This window comes from Notothenia coriiceps, unplaced genomic scaffold, assembly GCF_000735185.1.
Source record: "Notothenia coriiceps isolate Sejong01 unplaced genomic scaffold, NC01 NC01_scaffold00022064, whole genome shotgun sequence".
NCBI classification, from domain to species: Eukaryota; Metazoa; Chordata; class Actinopteri; order Perciformes; family Nototheniidae; genus Notothenia; species Notothenia coriiceps.
The window spans coordinates 2,196-21,714 of NW_011354765.1; the positions used below are offsets into that span (position 1 = coordinate 2,196).

The window sequence follows — 19,519 nt, forward strand, 5'->3', positions numbered from 1 at the left end:
AGCTAACCAAGCCCTTAATCTGCTAGGTAATCATCTCGCTCTTATGATGACTCCGTCTGCCATCAGCTCCCAACTAGGTCATCCACCTGACCGACATCCAATCAGCCGGTGAGCTCCACAGGAAGCTCCCGGCTGCACAGCGCCTCCCACTGGCGAGCGAGGAGTGAGATCAGCCTCTCTCTGCTGTCGGCTCCCGGAACGAAGACACACCATTGGACCTCGCCCTCTGCTCCGCTGCTGGATCCACCCCGTCTGGACGGGGCCTCCTCCCCTGCAGCAGTGAAATGGTCCATGGTGAGGTGGCAGAGCAGGTCGGGGCCGGGAAGGTCGTCGAACACCAGGGTCAGAGCCTGAGGGTACGTCTGGTACCCCAGCAGCACCCGGTCCAGGTCACGGATCCTCCGAGCCTCACGCAGCTGGTACCGCTCCCTGCAGGACGACATGATGAAGGTGATGAGGAAGATTACTTTAGCTAGGAAGCAGCAGATAGGTAAAGGTGCCTTTCTGGATTGGGAGTTAATGATGAATGGAATGACTGATGTGATAATATATCGGGTGAGGCAGCAGATCTTTGCAATTATTCATGTGTTGTGAATAAAATGTCAACGTTTTATTGTAAGATAGTCGAATAGTTTATGTTCATTCCATATTTCAAGCATTTCCGTCTGAGAACAATTGTGGATTTCTTTCTTATCATACTAAATATTGTCTTTGGTCACAAATGGGTTTCCATGTGTGGAAAAGGTACGTGTCAAAAACTTCAATCAGTATTCACCATTTAGAGCTATACAAGTTATTGTCGGAGTAAATAATTAGACCCTCCAGAAAAACGCGGGCAAAAATCCTTGATTATGCAGGCTAAATTCCTTGATTATGCAGGCTAAAATCCTTTATTATGCGATTAAACATGCAGGGTTTTATGTGATTTTATGCGGTGAAACTGCGGGAAGTTGCGAAATATGCGGAAAGTTGCGAAATATGCGGGAAAAAATTATCGATTTTTTTTAATATATTGGGCTGTCTTATTTATTCTCTCTCACACACAACCTGCCACTAACGTTAAACCCCTTTACTATTCAATTAACCACATTCAATGTTTATTTATTGTAAAAGCAATTGGGCTATTTTAATCTCACCACCACACACACACACACTTCTCCGCCTCATTCTTTTTTCATTTACTCGTTCGTTATCTGACCAGCTTCAATCTTGTAGGCTACTCACTTCGTTTCTTGTAGCCCTCGAAAGGGTTTTGGAGGTTGATGCCTCGGTGAACGTGAGTTGTTTGGCTTTCTTGTCCGCAGCAGCAGAAAGCATTTTCGAATGTTTGAATGAATCAAAGTGGGTCGTCACCGTCGATTTTCTCTTATGCTCCAACACACAGTTGCACGGGGTGCAGAATAGTTTCCCCCCACTTTTTGCCCGGTCTTTAGTAGAAATGTTCGTTGGTAAATGAGATGGATTAGATATTTTCATCTTGGTGTTTTCTCTCTGTGTGAGCTCCACACGTTCACTCTATACAGTGTTGTTTACATTCTGTGATGCGCGAGCTGATGACGTCACGTCAAGACGAGTTAACTTTTTTTTTCTCAATTTTGGGTGGAAAAATGCGGGGATTATGTGGCCTTTTGATAAATATGCTGCCTTTAAAAAATATGCGCCATTTTGCTGATTATGCGGTAAATTCTGCGATCGCAGAATCGCGTTTTTCTGGAGGGTCTAAATAATGATGCTTTTAATAGTCTACTAANNNCCCCCCCCCACAGGACCAGGTCATCCAGCTGGTGAACTCCATCTTCGGTAAGAAGTCCTGGGACTCTCTCTCCGAGGCGTTCAGCGTGGCCAGCGCGGCCGCCGCTCTCTCCAACAACCGCTTCCACGTGCCGGTCATCGTCAGCGCTCAGGGCCCGGCCACCGTGTCCCACAGCCAGCCCACCCTGCAGGTACGCATGTGGAAACTAAACCCCGATGCATTCATGTAAATGTGCTATCAATTTGCGTTGCAGTTTTGTTGTGCATGACTGACAGCCAATTACATGTGAGGTTAAAGCCACGCCTCCAATGTGAGCTCCCTGTCTCAGACGCTTTATTTACTTTGGCAAGACTTGGTCGTTTTAGGGTGCTAACAGAACGTCGAGCTTCACTCTGCTAACAATTCCTGTGTGTTTTTGATTCATTTAAATGCGCTCACAGTGACGCTGTTCCTCTGATTCTCAGCTCCTCGTCACTGACATCATGTCTCAACCTCTGACCGCCGCCAACGTGCTGTTGGAGTCTGCGTACGCTGTGGCCTCCAAGAGCATCATCCTCAGCCAGGCTGCTTTCACACTCAACGAGTACGTATCCTGAGAGAGAAGAGGGTTGGCTTTGTTGTATATTATGCCTGGTTCCTCTCTACGTGGAAATGATCCCAAAAGCTCAGTCACACACAAGCTTTTTATAACACCATTAATCACATCACACAACGCACATTTGTGATTAATCAGTTTCAATTAAAGCATATTTTAGGGATCCACAGTTAATCAAAATGTTATAGATAATAGAGAGGCGAAGTCCTGCCCACCTACTTCCGACCCATGGACCCTTATTTCGGAAAAAGTATGTATTAAAGTCAATGAGAGAGAAATTGACTTTAATACATACTTTTTCCGAAATAAGGGTCCATGGGTCGGAAGTAGGTGGGCAGGACTTCGCCTCTCTATTATCTATAACATTNAAACACAAGAAGGAAAAAAAAAAAAGGCTTTGCGATTTGATAATCGCATCATTTAAAATCGCGATTTCGATTTAAAATCAATTAATCGTTCAGCCCTAGAATACACAACTAAAAAAAACTGTATTTCATTTATTTACAAATTCACCTTACATTTTTCAAACTGTCCGTCTTCAGATCAGTGAGTGCAGCTCGCAGCAGATCCGAGGTCTTTCATCTCTGAGGTCCAGTCTGGCAACTCTGAGTATCCACCACTCCATGGAAACTATGACGGTAAGGTCTACATTAAATACTTCTCTAGTGTTTATGCAGATTATTGTAGACCGTGACCTGATGGTAATGTTATTTCTGTCTCCCTCTAGTCAATCCTGGTCCCGGAGTCGAGCGAGTTCTCTCAGTGGGAGGCTGAGGGGGCGGAGTCAGGCTGTCCCGTCACCGCGGTAATCCCGGTGTGGAGAAATCTGACTACGCTGGACATGAGCCACAACGGCATCAGCACCATCGACAGCTCTGTGGTGAGACACGCACAGAAAACACTGTCTGGACCTCCTCGCATGCTCCTGGCCATGGACATCCTGAAAAAGTTGTCTGAAGTGAAAATATCTTGAGCTGGATATCATTTTTTAGCATTTGCTTTTGAATAAAACTGGGTACAAATATGTTATATCAGCAGGTCATGCCCTTAATATCTTAACAAAGGGCTAAAGAAAGCATGGGTAAGTGATTAAAGAAATGTTAAGGTACATCTGGTTCTGTAGGTTGACTCTGAGTGTTTCTCTTTTGCAGAAACTGATTCCTAAGGTGGAGTTTCTGGATCTAAGTCACAACAAGCTGTCCACAGTGGAGAACCTCCAGGTAAGTGGACAGTTTCCCTTTTATGTCAGTATCATTTATAGGGTTGCAGCTACCTATTCTTTTTGAGTTTATAGATCATTATTATTTTAGATAAAGCAATTACTTGATTATCTTGTAAAATATCAGTAAATCATTTAAAGAGCCCAACAATAATTAAGTCTGAACATCAGTCCAAAAATAGTTTCATAGATAACATTTTCAGCTTATTATTTTTTACACTTCTGTTGTATGTAGAAAAAATACATTTCTACATATTTTAATTGTTTATCTTTTATTTCTACTCTCGAATGTAGTATTTTGGATTCTGATTTTGCAAAAATGTTCCTATAGATTTTCTGATTTGCATCTGGTCCTGACAGCTGCAGTTAGACACCCCTACAGATGTTTAGTTTGTCATTAATCAATAGCTGTGAAGTAACCTTTCTGTGTTTGCAGCACCTCTACAATCTGGTCCATGTGGATCTGTCCTACAACTGCCTGCAAGTCCTGGAAGCTGCTCACACCCGTCTAGGAAACATCAAAACTCTGAGTCTGGCCGGCAACCAGCTGCAGCAGCTGAGCGGCCTCACCAAGCTCTACTCACTGGTCAACCTGGACCTCAGCCACAACCAGCTGGACCAGGTAAGAACACCGGGACGTCCTGAGACCAGGAGTGAGAGTAACATAAAAACTGACAGGCAGTCTTTCTTTTTATATTTGATTGTGAGAGTGCAAAAGATGCATTTGCGGCCCGAATAGAAACATTACCAATGGCCCGCTTAGAGCACTTGGCGACCGATATACAAGGGCTCCCCATGCTGATAACCCGGCTGTGAATCCTCCATGGGACCCATCTTCTGCGTGTCACCCCCTCTGTCTCCCCCTTTATAAAATTGTCACTACAATGCACTGGTGGCCTGAAAAAAATCTTCAAAAAAATGTAAACATTGCCACCTACAAAATGTATTAAATATGCTACTATCAGAGAAGAAGTAAAAAATAAACACTAAATGACTAGCTTGTAAATAAAATATCTATTAAGACATATTTATGTAGTTCAACCAACATTTTAGCTTCGTCTGGTTCCCTTAACAAAAAGCCAATTGGATTTGGGTTGTTTGTGACTTGTGTGTGTTTCATTCCAGCTGGAGGAGATCAGGAACATCGGCTCTCTGCCCTGTCTGGAGAAACTCAACCTGTCCAGTAACCCCATGTGCATCATCCCGGACTACAGGACCAAGGTGCTGGCCCAGTTTGGAGACCGGGCATCAGAGGTACACCACTGAAACCCCACACTATATATATATTTACCTCTTTACTACTGCTTCTACTGTAGCCAATAGCACCAAATGTTTTGTATTGCCGTACTGTTACTACTGCACAGCTAAAACACCCTTAACATTGAATTAAATCCTAATATTTGTATTAATCCACACAGTAGTAAGAAATGACTCTCTCTACAAGTACCACCGCTCCTACCAATATAGTATATAACTGCTTATACAACTACTGTGACACACACAAGCACACTCAAAGACTGCAACCACAAATGAATATAAAAATGAATTGATTTAAAAAAAAAAGAAGCTATTTATTAAACCCTTAATAAAACCTGTACATTTTGTACCCTTTTAACTTTACATTTTTTAACTTTGAACATTTGTAAATTTCATTTAAGAAGTGCCTTCTATTTGTATTTCCTCTTTGCTGCGATTGCTGTTTTTATTACAGTTTTCATCACTGCTATTATTTATTTGTTTACATTTTTTAAAACCCATAGAGAGAAACATGCAAAATGAAGTATATTTATTAAGTATAATCAGATTCTGATACTGATAGTACTAGTATCAAGATGTCTGCTGTTTAGTTTACTAGAGCTACTGCTACTAATGCTCTTGATCGTACTTCAGGACTGTCACACGTGTTTTCTTCTCTCTGCGTCTTCAGGTTTGTCTGGACGGTAAGGTGACGACAGAGAAGGAGCTGGACACAGTGGAAGTGTTGAAAGCAATTCAGAAAGCCAAAGAAGTCAAAGACAGGATGAGCAGCGGTGACAAGAAGGTACGTTCATTAGACTTCAGGCAGCAACAAACCAGTTTGTATTATTTAAATTGTCTGTATTTTTGTCAGATATAATGACAGTTACCACCTAAAAGATGAGTTTATAAGAGCTCAAATAATTAATGATACATTTACATATTAAGTGTCAATAAGTAGTTTGTTCATCTCTTTTAGGGATGTTTATTATCTCTAAGAGGTTTTTACTGATTGTTTTTCAGGTTTTGGGGGATTTTTAACATTATCAGTATTTTCTGTTTTGCAAAGATTTTACTCCCAAGACTCAACAAGAATCTTGAACCCAAACCTGTGTTAAATGTTATAATGTTCATATCTTCCATAGGAATTAACCCTGAAACCCTCTGTAGTGTTTTATCATTCTAACCTGATTATAGGCCATTAAGAGATCCGCTCATATAGATGTGACTGATAACGATAATTACTAACAGATCTCTTCAGCCTGAACATGTGCACATCAGCAGCAGAGTTACGACACATACAGCAAGTCAAAGACGCCTAAAACAGTGATTATGACATCTGGGTGGTTGTAATACTTGAAAAACTCAAATGCACCGAGCTAAAACTGATTGTGTTAAAAAAAGAACCTACAAAACAGTGTAGTTTTTTCCGAAAATGTGTAGAACATATACTGTGAACCATCCCTTTTTTTGTTCTTCAATGAGAGCGTTGGAAATATTTTGTATTGTATTTTTTTATTCAGGAAAGTTGAGATATTTAAAGTGCATTTGGGTCCAGATAGCAAGCAGAAAAGCAGGACATTGAATGCAGCTTGTTCACATATTCTACACGATTCAATGAAACTGTGAAACCAAGTCACAAGTTGGAACACGATTTTGAAAGTTGAATGGCACAGTTTTAACTCTTGAACTCACACAACCAGATACATAAACAGTATTATTACAACTGAACTGGACTAGCACTGGTCAAGTTGTTTTCATTTAAAGATACTAGTGCTGTGTCTGTATTCAAAGCTAAAATATCAGTCTTCAACCCCGGTGTGACTGTTCCTCTGCTGCTGATGGAGCTGCTGGGTGGAGGTGTTAGGATGTTCCTCTGCTCCATGATGTCACTGCTCTCTGAAGCTTCCTCCTCTCTGTCCTCTCGTCAGATCAGTGAGGAGACCAGGCTGTCTGCTGCTGCACCTCCTCACCTCTCCTCCTCCTCCTCTCCCCCCTCCTCTTCCTCCTGCTGCTCCTCTGCTGTCGCTCCTCCCACTGTCACCTCCTCTTCCTCCTCCTCCTCCTCTTTCTCTTCCTGTCCGGCCCAGCAGGCCTCTTGCCCCAGCCAAGGTAATCATGTATGTATCAGGCTGTGCAGGGCTGAGGGAGGGGTGGGGGGTGGGGATTTTGTATCATTTGATTTAAGGCAACAGCCAGACAGATGAGTGTGTTTCTCTGCTCTTTGTCAGCTGATTTCCCCAAAACAGCAGCTGATGGTGCTGCGGCTGCAAATAGTGATTATTTTCATTATCAATTCAACATATTTTTAGCTAATGTAGCTCACCTGCTGCTGTTGCTTTGTCTTGTTTTAAACCAGATATCCCCAGTGCTTTATTTCCTGTAGAATACGCTTTGCTTTTCTCCTCAAACTTGTACAGCTCTGGAAAAAGAGACCACTCTCAATCTCTACATGTTTGGCAGACATTCCATTCCAGTGTCTGTTGAATTCCAACACAGAGAAATGTTGTCAGTAGTTTAAAGAATCAAATAAAAAAGGTTTTACTCAAACACATAACTATAAATAGTGAAACTGATAATGCTGCCGTGGTCTTTTAACTTTTTCCAGAGCTGTATATACATTAAATGGTGACCAATTGCCTGTTGCTTTAGCTGTTCATAACTTTAAGCCCCTACTGACTTAAATCTTTACTAAGATGACATTTGTCCATCGCAAAGGTTGCAACAGACTCATTAACTCATAGCTCTAATTAAATTGACCAAACCAACCAGTAATATAAAAAAATCTGCCCATCTCAGATGTTTTACTTATAGGAGAATCAGGGTTTTGTAGGCAAGAATAAGAATTGTTCATCTACAGGTGCCAGAGTAGAAACCTGGCGTCAGCTAAATGTCCACAAAAATGTCTTCAAGAGTGAATAGGTGGTTTGCAGCTATTAAAGTCGTTTAAGTTGAGTTTAACACAACTCTTCAAACAACATGTTTATTTCAACATGACAGATAAATCAGTGTCTGGTGACTGAAGATTAATAGCACCATCACCATGTCATCTTAAAATAAACATTTAGTCTTATTATTAGACTACGGGAATGACTGATTGCACGTGTACCTCTGCGCTGCTAGTGGAATACCAACAGTGGATGGTGGTCAGAAAGGTCCGGTTTTTAGGAGGCACGGAAGCTAAGTAATGTTTTTGCTTGAATAGTGCAGCAGCAAAATGTATTTTATCCACCAAAAAAAATCATTATCAGTCGAGCTGTATGTTATATTTCAAATATTTGTAGTGCTTTACCTTGCCAGCAGACAGCACTTTCGGGGAGAAAAACCCAATAACTTTACCTTGCAGAACAAGGTAGTTGCTGTTCTGCTGCTGCCATGTTTGGTAACAAACCCTTCAAACCAAAAATGTTGTACTAGGTTTGAGATAAATCTGACAAGTTTATTTCTGAATAATTAATTTAATTAAAACTGAGTGGTGGCTGTTCCAACAGCTGAGCACAAAGGGGAAAAACTAACCAGCGACTGATGGTCAACATCTTTTTTTCTGAAGGTTGTTGGACACCCTGATAATCCTGACTAACATCTGTCTTTGTGGCTTAGCACAGGCTGCACACTGTGTGAATGTCCCTATCGAAATAATAAGAACTAAGTGCACGTTGGATTTGTCTATTTTGGAACATTGTTTCTGATTCACACTTTGCATGATGAGATATAGGTTATAACATTTGAAAACATTATTTCTGTCAGAACTGAGTATGCATGAATATGTTTAACTGAAGCTAGATGTTATTTAATATTTTATTTTGACTGTTTCATAGATTATGACAACAATTTATCTTTGTCATAATCTATTATTGTGCTGATGATTATCTCTTAATCTTGTTTACACTTTTAGGGTTCTGACGTGTAAAAAATACCCATCATTTCTCTGACCCCACGTTTAGTAACTACTGTTAAGACAAGAAACATCATATAATATTTATATTTAATTAGCTTCAGCCGTCAAATTAGTGCAACATGTTTTGATCACAATTCAATATGTTTTGGTCAGAACTTGTCAAATTATTCTGCACGAAAATATAAACTGTCAAGCTGTAAATCAACCCAGAAGGACATCAGTAAACATGCAGAGCTTGCTCCTCGCCTCACAGCAACCCTCATTTATTTGGTTTCCTGTTTCAGAAGTGACAAGCAGAGAAGACTCCGTTTCCCCCATTACTCTCCCGCCTGTGGACGCTGCACCCCCCCCACCAAGCTTTAACACCAACACAAACCTCCTGTCTGCTGACTCCACCCAGGTGAGGGCAGCATAAAACAACCATTATATTATCATCACATATTGCTCTAGTTTCTGCTGGGAAGAAAACAAATGATTCACTTTAGACTGTCTCTAAATAATAAAATACAATATTGTTTGCACTCAAGTTCCGCGACGACCTAATTACAGACAATTAGCGTTTGCTGAATCTCATATCTGTGGATGATTGTTTGAGTTTTCAACAAATGTTAGGTTCTAATTTCTAAACAATGATCACGACAGCAATACATCCTTCAGTTTTCTCTCAATATCTTGATGGATCAAGCAAGGCAAAAAGACTATTCAATTATCAAGACTATTTTTGGGACATTTTTGCATTAGTTTGTCAGAGGACTGTTTACAAATGATTTAATATTTTCAGGATATAGTTTATGCAGATGGCATTGTGACTGTTCTGAGATCTCTATAATATGTTATGTAAAGGAAGAATAATGTGAGAACAAACTAAACTTATAATTTAGATTTAAAGTGTAATAGTTTATCATTGAACAATATGTCTTGATAAAAAGACAACACATTTTGGCAAATGTATTGATATTTCTCTTTAGTCTCAGCTGCACTCTAATATTGTTTTGTTGTCTGCAGGTACACCAACCTGCTGTCAGTCTGTCTGAACACACACTCTGTGGAGCCCCCACAAGCATAACTACTACCACTACTACTAATACTACTACTACTACAAATTCTACAAAGGCTGTCTGGTCAGTATCAAATAACAATATTTACCACAACAACTCTAAATACAATTTCTGGCACGTTTACTTAAAGGTTATTGTATTTCTCTTAATCTACTGCTGGGGAAAATCTACTTTTAATCCTTAAACACCTTTTCACAAAGTTAAGTATTGGGGATGACTTTTCAAGAGTAAAATAATAATAGCAAGGTAGAGGTGTTGTAATATTTAGAGACTATTTTTGTAGAGTTTGCAAATTAAAAAGGTAGCATGCTAATGTGAAATGGCTAGCTGTAACTTGGGTCAATGCTGTTTGGTTCTGGTGTTGCTTGCTTGGTGATGTTAAAGGGTATTATCCTTTTCCATGTTTTCCTTTCTTGTAGTGTGTTATGTTTGCTATAATCCCTGTGTTCCTCCCAAAGGGAGTTTCTCTCCCACACACTCCCCCAACCATTGGATTCCTTTGTTCTCCTTCCGTCACATAATGACACAACTATGTGACACTCGCACTTCTATTGGCTAGCGCTCCAACACATTGAATGTTATAGGGTAAGGGGAAGGACATCTCTAAGCTGTTGACCAATCGCAACAAAGCCGACCAGCTAACCAATCAGAGCAGACTGGGCTCTGATTTCAGACAGAGGGTGAAAAGAGGTGCTGGAGCACAGGCAGTATGAGAAAAAACCCCACAGTAGAGACACATGAACCTGAAAATGAGCACAGTAGGGCCCCATAACCAATAAAGGCATTTGCAAATGGATGTTTTATCATGGAACCAATGGTCTTAATAATGGAGGAGCATTTTAATGTTATTTAAAAATGTAACGTCCATAGGTGTAATTTATACCAAGGATATGAAATAGTAGCAGGGGTGTTTATGAAATGAAAATGAGCAGATAGAGAAACTGAAGCAATAAAGTCTGGTAGTCATTTCTGAACAGTGTAAAAAGAAAGGTCTCCATCCTGTTTCTCCTCCAGTTGCGCCTGCTGCTCTTCCCCCTCCTCCAGACCAGCTGAGACCCCTTGCTTCTCCTGCAGCGCAGCCTGCTGTCCTCTACTTCCTTCTCTGCTGCTCTCCCTCTCCTCCTCCAACAAAGATTTCATTACCCAGCTCTCCCATCGGGTAAGCTCCATTCTGAAGGAGCAGAAAAGGGAGAAGGTGGAGGAGGAAGAGACAGAGAAGGAGAGAGAGGAAGACAAGAGGTCTAAATGCAGAGAGCTTCAGTCCCATGTGGAGTGCTCTGAGGAGGGAAGCCTCAGGTAATGTAACCACCGACCTTCTCTCACTGGTTTCTGAGATCCCCTAAAAAACAAATCCCCTCAGATGTTCCCATTAGTTTTTGGGATCCCCTCAAATTCAAAAAACGTTAATAATTGATTCATATTTCATTCTCATTATTACAGTCCAGGCTCCAGGGACGGATACTTCGAGATGGGCCTGGATGACTCTTTAGAGGAGTCCGTCGGCTCCTCTTCCTCCATGTCGCTCGCTGTTCCTTCTGTAGAGGAGCCTTGTAGCCAGCAGGAGGAGCTGTGTGAAGAGGAGGAGGAGGAGGAGGAGGAAAAGGAAAGGAAGAAGGAGAAGGAGGTGCAGGTCAGCAGGGTCCTGTGGTGCTACTGTCTTCAGCTGAAGGAGGAAGTGGAGCAAAAGAAGGCTTGCCTGGTGCTGACAGACCAAATATTGTGCCTGATGTATCTGTCAGATGATTTCACACGGTCCAATCAGGACGCAGGTAAACACACAATCAGATTTAGTTTTTCATATTAGTTTACTTTGCTGCTTGTTGTCAAGTTAACTAATCGTGCTTGATGAGAAGTGCCTTGGTTCATGGAAAGGCATTGTGATATGTTCTGGTACCTACAGTCATGCACATCCAAGTCCGGATGCAACACCAGGTCTAATGCAGAACTGTTTACTATGAAAATTAACAGAGCTAAACTTAAAAAATCCACGTAGCTTTCCTTTTAATAATAACGTATAAACAGCAACAATGATTTATAAAGAAATGTTGACAGAAAACCAAGGGATCACCGTGCTAACACACAAAACAGTAACTGCCTTTTTTTCACTGTGTGTTAAAAGCATGCATTTAATCAAAAATTAATGACATGACCTGCGCTTGTTGATTTGCTGTGTGTTTGAATATTAAGAGCAATCTGTTCTCCTGTTCTCAGACCAGGAGCAGAGTGTGGAGGAGGTGCTGTCCAGCCTGCAGGTGGACCTCCTGCTTCCGTACTCACAGCTCCTCCTCTCCTCCCAAGCCGAGCTCCCTGACTCCTGCCTCGCATTCGGCCTCCAAGCCGCTCCGACCCGCTGGTTCCTGTTCTCGGAGCCCAAGGCGCTCCGGCAGACCAGGAGCGAGCTGAAGGTGTTGATCCAGGTCAGAGAGCAGCATGTGAAGCATTGAGAGTTCCTACATTTCACAGTACAGATAGTCCAATATAGTTTCCCTTTTTAAACATGTTTTAAAGTTTTTATTACATTAGTAGGTATTGCGATCATTTTAGATGTTCTTTAAATATTACAACTCTCTCACAGGAGAGAGCATCGCAGTTCACTACGTTGTTGCACCAAAAGTGAAACTTGATTTGCAGTCAGTACATCTTATCACGATGAGTAAAGACATAAAGTGGTTCTGGTTGGACTAAAGTCTAGAAATCTGGTATGGACATACTTCGGTCTAGTTGTCTAACGGTAGAACTTTAAAAAAAGAAAAATCCCAATTCTATGTAAACTCAGTGTCAAGACATTTTGAAAGTGAGTATAAAAGGTTACTTTGGGATATTATTTAACAATATGAATGAACACAATGCCGTATTACCTTGTACTTTTTCTGATTTTATGTAAAGCTTCTATGAGCACCAGGAAAAGCACTATAACAATTAAATGTGCTATTATTATTTATATTACGCATTTGGGGTTCGCCTGTCCCGGTAGTGTGCTATACAGGTTTTTGTGCATGTACTGTAAATGGTCTCCAAATAGATGTTTGGGGGGTTTCTCTCCCACACTCTTACCATAGGTCACCAGTATGACATGTGAAGCATATACATGTCAATACCAAAATAAAAAACACATATCTTCCTCCTTTTCTCAAGGCCATGAAGTCTCAGCCTGACCCCGAGCCCCCCCTCCCTCCTCAGCTCCTCCACCGCTCGCTCATCAACTCCTGGGAGCTGGAGGAGAGTCAGGGGGCCCAGGGAGGCTATGCTGCCTTTCTCCTTCCTTCCTCCTCCACCTCCTTCTCAGCCCCGGACACCCACCCGCTCCTGTCAGACATCTTATCCAGCAGAGAGGACCCCAGCCTCCCTTCCCTCCTCTTTCTCACCCACAGACACCTCTGGGTGCTGAAGATTGATTTCAGAGAGCTGGCAGAGAGTGAGAGAAGGAGCGCTGGCCTTCATCACTCCTCCTCCTCGTCCTCTTCCTGGTGCAGGCTGGTCCGTGTGCCCATCGGCTCCATGGTGCTCCACCCTGGAGAAAGGACTTCAAAGGTCGAGGAAAGAAGCAGCAACACCTCCTGCCCCGACCCCAAACACCTCCACAGGTACAGAAGCTGTGGCTGGGTCAATGGATTTTTTAGCTTTTATTTTTTGTTTATATATGCCAGATTTTTACTGACAATTTAATTTTTATAAAGTATAATTTGGACAAAAAAAACAAACAACATGAAGTCTGTTAAACGGGGTTTCAGCTAGATAAATTATTTGTGTTATTATATTTAGTTTTAAAATGGTAATATTTACAAATGTTTCTTTTTTAACTTTTCCAAAAGTCTTACTCACAAAAATAATATAACTTCCAAAATGCCCCACATATCAACAGAATATTCTTCTTTAGTCCATATTTGTTGGTATTTAGCTTTTTAATCATGGTTTCAATGCAATAAAAAAAACAACAACATGATAAGTTGTATTCATTACAGAAAATTGAAATAATTGGGTAAAACATACTTAACAGTGAATGTTTGTGGACACAAATGTAATGTCTAGATAGCCGAATGTCTTTGTAAAACAGAAAAGCGATTTCCTATTTAATTATTTAGTTTCCTCACCCTTAACTTTGGTCATCACCTGTATTTGAACTCTTATGTTGAGCGCAGGAGGAGTCACTCTGTGGAGCTGCTGCTGGGCGGTCAGAGGCTGCTGCTGCTCTTCCCTCTGGCTCAGAACAGGAGCTCCTTCCTGGGGGAGCTTAGGCAGAGGAGAGCTGCTCTGGAGGGGCTCTGGATGGTCGCCCTGCCTCTGCCCTGTCCACAGGACGGGCCGCACACACAAGGTTAAGACTGAATACCATGGTTTTATTTAGTTTGACTCTTACTGGTGTATTCTCTCCGTGTGTTGACACATTGTTGTTGTGTTCTCAGGCCGCCACGGATCTAGAGACCAGTGCTGTTGTTCCAGAAAGAGGAAATCACACAGCACCAACAGGTACACTTCTGAAGCAGTGTAACATAAAATACTATCTGTCCATGTAAATCTTCTTCCACTTGATGCTGCATTGAAAGCTGCATGCTAATATCACACGTTTGCTGTTATTAAACCCTCTAATGCTGTAAGTACAACGCACTAATTTTATCAGAGCACTGATTTATCAGACATTATTTATCTAAAACAAACCATGGTACAGAATCAATCATGTTTGCCACAATGAAGCTGTAATTTCATCACCTCATCACAAGAGTAAGATACATTGGCATTGTTGATTTTATCACATATATTCCCCAATCAACTTTGTGTTGGGTGATGATTAGTTATCAGAAACATCAGAGATATGTTTTGAGATTATATTTATAATATTCACAAAGTTTGTCCACCAAAAAGCACAAATTAAAATGTTCCCAATCAGGACATATTTTGGTAACAAGTATTTAAAAACTTCTTATCAAAATGTTTGAAGTAATTTGTAAATGTTAAAATACAGATATAATCATTTAAAAAAAAAAAATTGCAAAGGAAATCTTTACTTTTTTGTTGTTCCTTGTTTGGAGCCGTGTACATCTTTTTCTGAAAGCTAAATAGACTCTTTGCAGCACATACCCTCTGACTTCTTTAAGAGTCTATTCATTTCTGATTAACAGAGGTATCATGAGAGGTTAAGGTTGTATTTATATTTGTTCTACTTCTCTGACCTCCTTCTTCTCCTCAGCTGGGACTCCTCCCGTCTCCAGGTGGAGGAGAACCAGCCGTCCCCCCACCTCACCCCAAGTCTCTCCCCAGGACTGAAGCTCCTTGCTGGGCTCGGAGGGGAGCAGCTGCTGACTCACTTTCATAGATATATAGCAGAGGTAACATACACATAAAGTGTACTTTTTGTACTCTTATGAATAAAAACATGAAGAATTTAAATATTTTGTAAATTGAATTTACATTGTTTCTAGAATGTCGGGAATATACAAAAAGTTTCGATCTCGAGTTTACGAAGCCCAAAAAAAACATTGTAACGGGAAGTGGCAAACCGTGTCTATCACAACTGGACCTTGTGTAGACACACGCACCCCCCGCCGCCGCCTCTCCCCTGCCGTTATAATGTCCGTCTTTTCACTGAATTGTCGTCTTGAAAAGGGTACTCAACAATTCCGCAACAACTTCATCTTCACCTGTTGCACTTGCCATTTCAACGTTAAAAACAATAAAACTGCATGAATTGCTTCGTAGCATTCATAGTTCAGGGGTGCCCACACTTTTTTGGCTGGTGGCGGGCCTTCTAGAGTACCCTGGAACCGAGGGGAACTCTGAAAGAATACGCCCATTGGCTACAAATCAATATATGATTGAGTGATCAAACTGTCAGTCCAAACGTACGCTCTCATTCATTGCAACGGCCAGGGCATTCTATCAAGGATGTAGAATACCTTGGTTGAAGGATACCCAGAGACCCAGAACAAGATCTGATTGGTTGCTTTCTTTTCTAACACAAAACCACTGAAATGCGTAGTGCGTGGTCCGAGAAGGACAAACAAATCAACGTAACACTGTAATATTACAGATCAACGACACGAATAGATTCTCATTTATTCATTTTATATACATTTTATTTATATAATTAAATCGATATTTTGTTTGTTTTATCTGAGTGTTACAGGGTATTCTCTGAATACCTTGAAGGCCCTGACGGTTCACTGGGTTAGGGTCAGTGCAAAAAACAGCTATATTATCATATAGACAGGAAAAAAAGGCAAATCAAAATGGCGGAAACTTTTGCTAAATGACTAATTATCAAAAGTGGTGTGTTTTTTTTTCCTTTCAACATTCTTATTGTTCTACCTTTTACTTTTTGGTTAGCCAAGGCAGAGCAAACCATGGGCACAAATCACATGTAGAGTTCTGAGTCGACCCCAAGTCTCTTCTTCTTGGAGGACCTTTGAACTGCGATAAAGCCTTTTTTCCCTTTCCTTGTTGTTCATGTTTAGAAAGGGACACACTTTATCTTTGTTTTGTTTTTGACTCTGCTTTTTAAAATGTTTTGTGTCAGTCTGAGTCGGAGGAGGTGAGACAGGTGTTGTGGCTGTCTGTGGTTCTCTACAAGTCTCCAGAGTCTGAGCTCACCTGCTGTCTGCTTCTATCCAACGACACCATCTACTTCCTGTTGGAGGACTCCGCCGCCACACTCGTTCATCACTCTGGTAGGATATACAGACATGTTGGTTTAGTCAGTGAGATTTAGTCACTGCTGTTTTAAAGAGGCCCTATTGTGCTTTTTGGGGGTTTCCCTTGCCTGTAGTGTGTTATGTTTTGTGCATGTAAATGGTCTGCAAAAGCTTAAAGAGCAACTTGCAGGTTTTTTTTTTTACTACATTTATGCTTAACCTTGCCTGAAAATTACAATTAAAAATGTTAATGCAGGATTTTATATGTGTTACAAGACATAAGGGCAGGAATTCAGAGGAAAAGGAGCCGCTTTGAGCTCTGCTACTAAAAAAGGCATTTTTTTAACGTCAAACGCGTCATATTGCGTCACATGGGGGAGCAACTTTCTCGGACTCGTTCTCTGCCCAATCCGCGGTAGTAGTTTGTAGTTGGTTTGAGCGGTTGTGATTTAGTGAGCTGGTATTCGAGTCCACAGTTTCACGGGAAAAGGACCGGAGCTAGCTTTCGTTCCTGGGTGCGTTGTGCATCCACCTCCCTGCAGCACATACTCTCCACACTGTTTCTTCCCCTTTTTCACGAGGTCCTGTATCTTTTGCTAAATGAAGTAACCGGCCAACTTCTCCCTCTTCTCCCTCTCGGTCTTCTCAGCATTTTATTTGATCAGCCATCCTCTGAAGCACTCTTGAGAAGAGAAAGGAAAAACAGATTAACTTTTAGCTTTGTGTTATGATTACTTAAATATGTGCACTGTGAGATGAAAAAGAAAAATGTATCAAATTTAGTTTTGAACATTCACTGTGATTGGGTCTATTATCCACGCAATACACCGTATTACAGTAATTTTTTTCTTAATTTACATTATTTAATTTCATATTCTGTTCTTGTAAATATCATATTCTATTATATTACATGTATATAAACTTTTTGCACACATTTCTATTTTGTATTTTATTATATATGTTGCATTGTTGGAGGAGCTCAGGTCAGAAGAATTTCATTGACATTTCTACACTGTAGCTTCTGAGCATCTGATGATAACACCTTTGAATCTTGAATCCAACACTTTTTTCAGTGGAAAATCCTAAATTGTAGGATAGTTTGGCCATAATAATGCTTCATGATTACATTTCTAGTGAGAAGTGTATATTTTACTTTCAGAATCTACCTCCAGTGGATGTGTAGGATCTACATTATGATAGATATATTACTTTACACCCGGAAGAATGTATTGTCATTCTTGCATCAAAATCTTTAGTTTTTTCAACAACATTTCATTTAAAGTGTATCCATCAATTATTTTGTTAAAACACTTTTTACATTCACCTTGAGTGTTTGTCTATGCACCGGGAATAATTCAATTTTGGAATTGGACTGCATATTATTTTTACTATATCAGCGCCACACCTGCGTAACACATGGTGCCTCTTGTCTGAACCATTTTTTAAGCGATTTATAATCTATTCTTGAAAAACGATGTTGTTTTTAGAGAGTTCAAGAAGCGTATGAAACAATTTAGTATTTTATGAACATTTATCCACAATCGAGATGTTTTGGAGTAAGATAAAGATTATAAATCTAATTATGCATCCCATCAAGCATTGCATGAAGTCTGTTGACGAATCAGAGGCTGTTGTTGTGGCTGCGTAAAAGTGCTGATCCCTGTGGACATGTGTTAGGGAATAATATTTCACAGACTTCGGTGTCTTGGAAATATGCTCTGTATCTAACTCCAAGAACAACTCAATTTACTTCCATCGTAGATAAATGTTCATAAAATACATCCATTCTTTGTTCATACGCTCCTTGAACTCTCTAAAAAAAACATTGTTATCCTAGAATAGATTACAAATCGCCTGAATATGGTTCAAACAAGCGGCACCATGTGTTACAGAGGTGTGGTGCTGCAATTGATTAAACCTGATTAAACAACTCTTGTAGTGGAGCTAACTTCAACGGGATTGTAACATACCACCAAATAAATCGCCAGTAAGGAGAATTCGTACTTCAGGGTGTAAAGTTCTCCCTCCCTGTGTCCGGAGCAGCGGGAGCTGCGTCCCTTGTAACAACCTTAGATATTAATTGTTCGCCGAGACTTGAAATCATTTTCGTAATAACTGTCATACTGTATAGACACATCCACTGGATGTAGATTCTGAAAGTAAAATATACACTTCCCACTAGAAATGTAATCAAAAAGCATTATAAATGCCAAACTATCCTACAATTTAGGATTTTTTCATTTAGGAAGCAGACTGTCCTCAAAGGTCACATGATTATTATGGGATTAGTTTTGTTTCATAAAGATAAAGCAACACTTTCTCCGAATCAAGCAGAACTAAGAGTTTAAGAGAAAAAAAAATAAGCAAAATAAATTTCATTAAAAAAATAAAACTATAATTTGCAAACAAATCATTTGTGTAATCATGTAAACTATAACTCTTTTTTCTTTGTTTTAACATATCTTTTTGTTTGTAGTTCTCTTTGCTTCTTTCTCAATGATCAGACTTTTGCTCTCGCTGCAGCTTTCTCATTTGCGCTCCCTCATTTTTTGTTTTCAATAGAGAGGCGAAGTCCCTCCCTTTCCGGGGACCTCCATGGGACCTTATTTCGGAAAAAGTATGTATTGAAGTCAATGGGGAGAGAAAGATTATCTTTCGATCCCGTTTGAATTGTGCCACGAATTACACATATGATGTTTGTCAATTTAAAAGATAATTTTGCAAGTCAAAAAAATAAAAATGTGTCGTAAAACTGTGAAGTAACACTTTTTTGTGTGTGAAACCGCTCAATGAACTACATCTCCCGTCTCGCACCACACACCAAGACGGCCGTTACGTTGGCACATTTAACTTCTTTCTTTCAGAATGAGGCGGAAAGTATTAAAAGAGGTGAAAATCACTCCAAGTCTGGGCATATTGAGAGCTGTACATACACACAAGGGGAGTTAGTCGGTTCCGTGAGAGCCAGCATGTGGGACCGGGATTCTGGGATTTGTAGTCTTTCTAGTTGCGTATTTTTCATAGTCTTATATTTCAACAGTTTTAAGACAAACTGTGACTTTTTTTACATGGAAAGGATTTTTTAAGATTGACAAACATCATATGTGTAATTCGTGGCACAATTCAAACGGGAT

General features: G+C 40.4%; 2 protein-coding genes across 2 annotated transcripts in view; one reads left to right on the forward strand and one right to left on the reverse strand.

Annotated features, from left to right (window-relative positions):
• The first annotated feature begins 441 nt into the window (after positions 1–441).
• nisch (nischarin) lies at positions 442–16,462 on the forward strand. The gene is made up of 20 exons (XM_010780632.1): positions 442–555; positions 1,743–1,943; positions 2,218–2,340; positions 2,816–2,986; positions 3,076–3,228; positions 3,500–3,568; positions 4,004–4,189; positions 4,693–4,821; positions 5,495–5,608; positions 6,735–6,915; positions 8,986–9,101; positions 9,707–9,822; positions 10,774–11,055; positions 11,200–11,528; positions 11,971–12,176; positions 12,895–13,343; positions 13,899–14,074; positions 14,163–14,226; positions 14,945–15,083; positions 16,271–16,462. Exons 1-20 carry the CDS (start codon positions 442–444, stop codon positions 16,460–16,462), a joined length of 3,510 nt encoding a protein of 1,169 aa, XP_010778934.1.
• A 584-nt stretch (positions 16,463–17,046) lies between these two features.
• Positions 17,047–19,519, reverse strand: part of LOC104953662 (nischarin-like) — an 8,899-nt gene continuing 6,426 nt past the window's right edge. Inside the window, exon 7 of the mRNA XM_010780633.1 lies at positions 17,047–17,067. Coding sequence (XP_010778935.1) covers positions 17,047–17,067 — 21 coding nt within the window. The remainder of the gene's footprint in view (positions 17,068–19,519) is intronic.